The following is a 7921-nucleotide window of genomic DNA, read 5'->3' on the forward strand; positions in this document are numbered from 1 at the left end:
AATTATAAAAGTCCTCAGTAATCCGCGAGACGAATTTATTAAGCCTAATTAATCTATCATTAATATATGTTTACTGCAGCACTACATTATCAAATCATAAACTAATTAGGCTTAAAAATTTGTCTTACAAATTAGTCGCAATCTATGCAATTAATTATTTTTTAGTTTATATTTAATACTTCATGTGTCTAAATATCCAATGGTGTGATGTTTCCTGTTCCTATTTGGGCTGTTATGTAAACGTCAGCACGCATTATGTGATTGTATAAATAACCAATTTCACCGCACACGCTACGTTCTGTTCGAGTGTTCGCGTTCTGGTGTCCCACCGCCCCGCGTGAGCCGCACGCGCACACGGCAAGTCAAATGACCAATGGGCCATGGTACTTCTCAAAAAAAAAAAAAACGCGCTAGGCAGGAAGATGGTCCTCGCTTTCCAAGATACCTACCGTGTGTAATGACCTTTCGCCGTTTTTAGCTTCCAAAAAGTTTTTTAAAAAGTGCTACAGTAGCTATTATATTGAATCTTGCGATACGTGCATGTAGCATTAAATATAGACGAAAAAAACTAATTACACAGTTTGGTTGGAAATCACGAGACAAACGTTTTGAGCCTAATTAGTCCATGATTTAACACTAGTTGCCAAATAAAAACGAAAATACTAAAATAGCAAAATTTCCAAAAATCGCGAACTAAACGCAACCTTGGTCTCCGAGGAAAAAAAGCTGAAATGAACCTGACCAGCAAGTTCCAACCTCGCAAAGTTCAATGAAACTCGTGCATTTATTATGCTATAGAGGCACCTTCCCCAGTCGCGGCCGCCATGCGGGGACGAACACGCCACGCCAACGCGGTCTGTCTTGCGAAGTTCGCCCCCGTTTCTTGGTTAGGCCTTATCTAGTTTTCAATTTTTTTTTCCTCCTACCCTAAAAGAGTATGTTTGGACACCTGCATAGAGTATTAAATATAGATAAAAAAAAACTAATTGTACAGTTCTCGACAAAATCGTGAGACGAATCTTTTAAGCCTAATTAGTCCATGAAAAACCTTAAGTGCTACAGTAACCTACATGTGCTAATAACCGATTAATTAGTATCATTAGATTCGTTTTGCAGTTTCCTGATGGATTCTATAATTTATTTTTTTATTAGTATTAAAAATCCCTCCCAACATTCTTCCGACACATAAAATTTTGAAATCGCTGACTAAACACAACCCCCTCGGTGGCGTCGAACTCTGGGACAGAGTCCAGACCAGCCGACCAGCAGCATAAATCTCTCCCCAACCCCAACTCAACCGACAGTTGTGTGGCACACTGCGGCTCTGCTGAGCGCTTCTTCTCTCTTCTTGTTACATTACACGGCAAGCGAGAGAGCGTTATGGAGGGCGCGGCGCAAACATTGCTGAGCAACGCCGGGCAGCTGCTGAGTTCAGAGTACCAGCAGCTCCGTGGCGTCGGCGGCGACGTCGCTGAGCTGCGGGACGAGCTGGACGCCATCAACGCCCTCCTCATCATGCAGTCCGAGGCAGAGGATGGGGCCGTGGACCGCTTCCTCCATGTGTGCATGAGGCAGCTGGGCGAGGTTGCCTACGACGCGGAGGACTGCATCGACCTTTACACCCTGCGCATCACGTCCCGGCCCACCGACGGCGTGCACGCCTGGCTGGGACGCCTGCTGGGGACGCTCCCGTCTCGCCGCCGCCTCGCCTGTGAGATCAGAGCCCTTCGCGCCCGCACCCTCGCCATCAGCGAGCGCCAGGCGCGGTTTGGCGTCAACCGTTACGCGCTGCGCCGCTCCCCTCCTCTGCTACCCGCCCCCATGACAGTGTCCGCTCCAGCTAACGACGCCGACCGCCGCCACCGACTGGTCGGCATCGCGGAGCAGGCTGATAAACTGGCTGCACGGCTGAAGGCGCCGGTTGGCGACGAGGGTGAACGCAAGGCCGTTTTCTCCATCGTGGGGTTCGGCGGCCTTGGCAAGACGACGCTGGCCATGGAGGTGTGCCGGCGGCTAGAAGCGGAGTTCCCGTGGCAGGGGATGGTGTCCGTGTCTCAGGCGTTCGAGCCGAGCAGGGACCTCAAGGTGTTGCTCACAAACCTTCTTCGGCAGGTCGTCAAGCCCGAAACAGCTGACGACAGGGGCATCAAGGAAGAGGCTGCCCTGGGTGCAATCGACGACCTGGATGACAACGGGCTAGCCAAAACACTCAAGGAGCTTCTCGTGGACAAAAGGTACTACTGTACTCCTCTGCTCCAAATTATAGGATGTTATGGCTTTCCAGATACTCCCTTCGTTTTAAATTATAAGTCACTTTGATTTTTTGGTTCATCTATTTTACTATGACATGTACCAAAAAAATTAAAACGATTTATAATTTGGAACGGAGGAAACACGTAGTTTTTGTTACGTGCGCCTCTAAATTAAAGGAGCTTCCAATTTACACTATCTAATGATAAAAGTGACTTCCCACGGACCATGGTAGTTCTAATGATTGTCACTATTGGATCTATTCTGTTTTTCTAATTACCACATATGACATTGTGAAAATAATATAAGGCAAGCCCTTAATCTTCATCCTAACTAATCATGCATCTATGCCACTATGAAAGTATAGACTCATAAATTTGCATTTAAATCACCGGCCCAACCATTGTTGTAAATAACCTAAAGTAACCTATAGCAATGTCGTTACACTAGTAGAGATTAAACTTTTGGTTTGGATCGGTTTTTGGCTTTAGTCTCGGCCATATTTAGGCCCGAGACTAAAGTCACCTCCCCAACGGTCAGAGCCGTAGGCTTTTACATGGGGGGACCTCTAGTCCACGTTATGAAAAATAACATAAAGTAATTGTCTAAATTTGCATCTACCTACATCTATCATTTATAAAATACCAAAGTACTAATATATGTGCTTATACAGTATCCACCTCTGACTTAAGTAATACAATCATGATGTCAGTCACCATTCGCACCAAGGTCCATTTGGTGGAGCTCTGGCCGGCTTGGCTCTAGCTCCTCCTTGGGCCGTGTAGCAAAAAGTTATTGTATCTTTCTTACCAAAATAAACTAAAAACCGTATATTTTTGCTTCACCAGCTCTGGTTTCTCCGTGCACTATAGCAAGGAGTTGAAGTCGTGACAAACACGACCTTGTATACATATTTGTATAAGAAATAATGGTCACATATCTATTTCTAGGACAAGCATATTAGTTGAAACTAAGGCTTTAGCTAAGTATATGTCAAACACACATAGAGACGTGTGGCAATAACTACTATAGAAAACTTGGTAGAGGCGGGCGGAATCGATTAACGGAGACGGGCATTGCAACCGCTTCCAATCAAGCGCCTCCATTAATGCAGATTAACAGAGGCGGTTGCTTTGCCCACCTCAGGCGGAATCAATTAAAGGACCTCCGTTAAATTTCTCCAGAAAATCCAAAAAACCAAAAAACTTGCAACTTTGGAGAGTTAAACCCATAACTTGGCGCTCAACACTACCACATCTCAAACCACACACTAATTCATGTCTATATATAATATGTTATTATTTTATATCAATATTTTGTAATCTTATATTGAATACTTTGGCTACTAAATGAACTCAAATGGAAAAACGTTTAACTACAAAGTTTTAAATCTTGTTAAGTACTACAACTTTGGTGTGGGATGTATCTCCATCAGAGATAATTTGAAATTTTTTAAAAATTGAGTCTCAAAACATGTGAATTTCAAAAACACATATTTGAGACTCTAGATGACTTTAAAACATAAACTTGTCAATATCAAACATGTAGATTGGGTCGGCCACTAGAACTTTGGTATTAACTATGTGAACATTTGAGATCGTTTAGGAATTCAAAATTTTAAATTTCAAAATCTATAACATTCGAACACGTATTTGGGACTCTAAATATCTTCAAATTAAAAACTTTTCAACTACAAAGTTGTAGATTCTATTGAGAACTTTAACTTTTGTATAGACCATGTCAACATCCAAGATCGTTTGATAATTTTAAATTTCAAAATCTATGTATTTACAACAATATTTTGGGACCCTAAACAGTTTCAATTAAAAAAAATTCAACTATAAAGTCACAGATCTCGTCGAGAGCTACAATTTTGATATAAAGTTTGTCTGCATCCGAGTTCATATGAAAAAGTTATGAATTATTTTTTGTTGCAATCATTAATCGAGGCATACATCTTAGGGCACCCGTCTCCGTAAATCGATTTACGGAGGCGGACCCTTAGAACGACCGCCTCCAAAAAGAAACGATCGCCTCCGAAAATAAACGATTAACGGAGAAAGACGTCTTAAGTTACCCGCTTCAGTTAATGGATTAACAGAGGCAGATGCTTAATGCTGCTCGCCTCTGTTGAGCATTAACTGAGAGGCAGGTGCTCGGGCGGTGGCCCTGCCACCTATTAACAGAGGCGACCATCCAGCCCGCCCGCCTCAGATAATAAAATGGCACTGTCTCGCAAAATCTTTTCTATAGTAGTGAATGTGGAAAACAATGAATGGGTATTAAAAAGTATATAGTAAGTATAATTGGAAACTAAATTCTATCACAACTAGGGAAAGATAAGAAAATATCTATATAAACACTAAGAATTAGAGAGGAAAAATGCAAGTAGTCTGAATAGATGCGGCCTAAACTTATCTATGAATTTCTAACACTTCCCACTCTTCTAATATGTATAGAGCATGAGTTGATAGACTAGTATAAGAAATAATAATAATTGCACTTCCCACTCTTGTAACCTTTTTCTGCTAGAATAAAGAGACTGCACATAAATATTTTCATACATTTGGCACATGAGGGGTCATAAATTGCCTTCTGGATATATGGCTAAACTAACTATATTACATATGCTTAAACCAGGTACCTCATAGTGATTGACGATGTTTGGAGTGTGCGAGCATGGGAGGCAATCCAATCCAAGCTACCAGAGAACAACAAGGGCAGTAGAATCATTTTGACCACTCGGATAGAAACAGTGGCCAATGCATGCAGTCCTGCTAGTTTTAGTGGCCTTTGCATTCATAAAATGGAACCCCTTAAGCTTGAAGATTCCAAGAAGTTGTTCGTCAGTAGAGTGTTTGGCTCCCTGCATGTCGCTTACCCCAAGGAGTTTGAAGATGTAATGAACGACATCTTGAAAAAATGCGGTGGGCTGCCATTGGCCATTATCAGCATTGCTAGTGTTTTGGTAGGGTACAAATCACCAGGAGGCAAAGATAAGTGGGATAGAGTCTGCAAATCGCTTGGTTCTCAAATGGAGATCCACCCTACCCTTGAGGGGATGAAGCATATAGTCACACTTAGCTACAATCACCTCCCACATGAGCTCAAGGGTTGCATGATGTACTTTAGCATTTTTCCTGAGGACTATGTGATCAGAAAGGTCCGACTATTGAACAGATGGATGGCTGAAGGATTGGTTCATCAAAAGCGGGGGTTGACTATGTGGGAGGTTGCAGAGTCTTACTTGGACGAACTCTTGAGTAGGAACATGATTGAAGAAGCAGGCCATGTGGGTGGTTATGCCTGGGCGGAGCAAACATACAGGGTGCATGACATGCTTCTTGAGGTCATGGTGTCCAAGTCCTTGGAAGCTAACTTTCTTAGCCTGCATGGAGGGCAGTATAAGGGGATGTTGTATGACAAGATCCGTCGCCTCTCCATCCATGCTGACGTAGATAGTGTAGATTCTATAGCAAAGAGAAATGTTGAAGGCCGCCGAGGCGAGGATAATTTGAACATACAACATGTTCGATCACTGAGCATGTTCAAGCTCCATGGGCAACACAAGCTCCTAAAAACGCTAGGCAACTTCGTCCTCTTAAGGGTGCTTGACCTAGAAGACTGTGAGGGAGTAACAAACAAGCATGTAAGGTACGCCTGCAATCTGTACCTACTTAGGTTCCTAAGCTTGAGGGCCACAAACATAAGCAAGATGCCTAGGCAGATCGGGAATCTAAAGCATTTACAGACACTTGATTTAGGGAGAACACTCCTTACTGGACTACCAAAAACTGTCACAAAGCTAGAGAAACTCGAGTACATACGGTTCTCCAGCAAGGAGAATCTTTGGGATACTATGTGGACTATGCCTAGAGGAATAAACAAAATGAAGGCTCTACATGTGCTGCATGGGGTATCTCTTGGGAATGACTCTAAAGTTGCCCAAGAGGTAGGTGAACTTGAGGAACTAGAAGAGTTAGACTTATCCATCGACATCAACAAGGCCATTGATGAGGAGGCTCTCAAAGAACTTGCTCTGTCCACAAGTAAGATGCACTCCCTACGGCGGCTCAGTATCGGACGACATGGAAGTAGTAATGATGGTGGCAAGATACTAAACTTTCTCCATCACCTACCAACACCGCCACGACTCCTCCAAAAGCTTTGGATCAGAGGTGACATTGCCAATGGATTGCCTAGCTGGATCGGGTCACTCACACATCTTGTTAGTTTTACCACACTGAATACAACCCTTACTGATGATAAGCTCTTTGGCGTCCTATGTATGCTGCCCAACCTGAAGACATTGTACATGGATTGGGACTGCTATAGGGGTGATGAGCTGGCTGCATGCACCAGCCACAAATTTCCAGTGCTCAGGGACCTGTTACTTGGAGGTTATCTACCCAAAGTTATTCGGTTTGAGGAAGAATCGATGGAAATGCTTGAGATGCTTGAACTTCGCTTTGACGGCAGGTCCAGACACGTGGCGGAGAGGAGCATCGTTGGCATTGAACACTTGACCAACCTAAAAAAGGTTAAGCTCCAGTGTCTAGATCATGCACCAATCGACACAGTACTTGAGCAGATGAAGGCCGAGAATGATAGGCGCTCGAGGTCCAACCAATTCCAAATTGCAGTTAAATATTTGTGATTGTTGTATCGTCTTAATTACTACTGTTGAGAACATCAAAGCTGGTTCTCTGGCCATGTCTCTTTTGTACCCTTTATAGTACTGCTGCTTTTCCTCCTAATGTTATGTAGTCTTCCAAAAAAAAAGAGTTCCCTTGTCTTTATGGAAAACGTACTAGTTTGTGTGTACACTGTTGTGCACTTGTGATTTCAGGTGAGCCTTCCACAGACTTGTGATTGTGTTGGACATTACATGCGCTACTTGATGTCTGTAGGTACCTCCCGTAGTGCGAATTAAGGGACCGGACTACCAGAGCCCTGCTTCCCAAATCTCAGTCCCCCTTCCTGCTGACGCCTGCCGCACCCACGGTAGTGCCTATCCCGCCTAATTCGGCAGTTGGCACTTGGCTTGGCGGCTTTGCGTCGGAACGAACGACTACCATGCTGTAGCGCAAGGGACCATCCCCCTATGGTTATGTCTCTCTGTGTCTCTGCCCTCGTCCCGCGCACCACCAAGCCAAAGGTCCAGAACGAGGGGCCTCCTCTGTCCTCTGCTTGATGACCAAAGGATGGCGGAAGGTTGGTTTTTCTGGTCTCTTAGTTCATTTTTGGACAGCGCTCTACTTTCGCTTGTTGTGAAGGCGGGTGTACTTTCTGGTGTTTTGCTACCGATGTCGAAAGCGCATGCAGGGCAGGTCGCAGCCCAATCAACAACAACTCCAAGCCACAAAGTCGCCTAACAGGAGTGCGACATCTCCACGGACCGTAGTCCCGAGAGCGCAGGAGCTAACATGCAGCTACAACCTTGTTCTCCCTGGCATCGGTAGTGTAGGATCTACAGGAAGACAAAGAAGGCCTAGAGGGGGTGGTAAATAGGCCTATAAAAATTTAACTCAAAACTCTGTTAGAACAGAGGGCGGCACTGCCGGCCTTACAGGGCGGCACTGCCGCTCTGCAGAAATTAATCTAACGCAGTTGAGATTTAACAGATATGAACCTGACCCCACTAGCTACTTATTCCGGCAATATAACTTCA

At 44.2% G+C, this 7921-nt stretch overlaps 1 protein-coding gene across 1 annotated transcript; it reads left to right on the forward strand.

Annotated features, from left to right (window-relative positions):
• The first annotated feature begins 1318 nt into the window (after positions 1-1318).
• On the forward strand, positions 1319-7657 carry LOC136541511 (disease resistance protein Pik-2-like). The gene is made up of 2 exons (XM_066533440.1): positions 1319-2234; positions 4891-7657. Exons 1-2 carry the CDS (start codon positions 1381-1383, stop codon positions 6905-6907), a joined length of 2871 nt encoding a protein of 956 aa, XP_066389537.1. The 5' UTR covers positions 1319-1380; the 3' UTR covers positions 6908-7657.
• The last annotated feature ends 264 nt before the right edge of the window (positions 7658-7921 follow it).

This window comes from Miscanthus floridulus, chromosome 3 (genome assembly GCF_019320115.1).
Source record: "Miscanthus floridulus cultivar M001 chromosome 3, ASM1932011v1, whole genome shotgun sequence".
NCBI classification, from domain to species: Eukaryota; Viridiplantae; Streptophyta; class Magnoliopsida; order Poales; family Poaceae; genus Miscanthus; species Miscanthus floridulus.

Bases quoted from the DNA above. Each gene is read 5' to 3' on its own strand.
- LOC136541511 (XM_066533440.1), top strand. From the start codon at position 1,381: ATGGAGGGCGCGGCGCAAACATTGCTGAGCAACGCCGGGCAGCTGCTG. The intron at 2,235-4,890 runs GTACTACTGTAC...TGCTTAAACCAG, and splicing joins GAGCTTCTCGTGGACAAAAG to GTACCTCATAGTGATTGACG.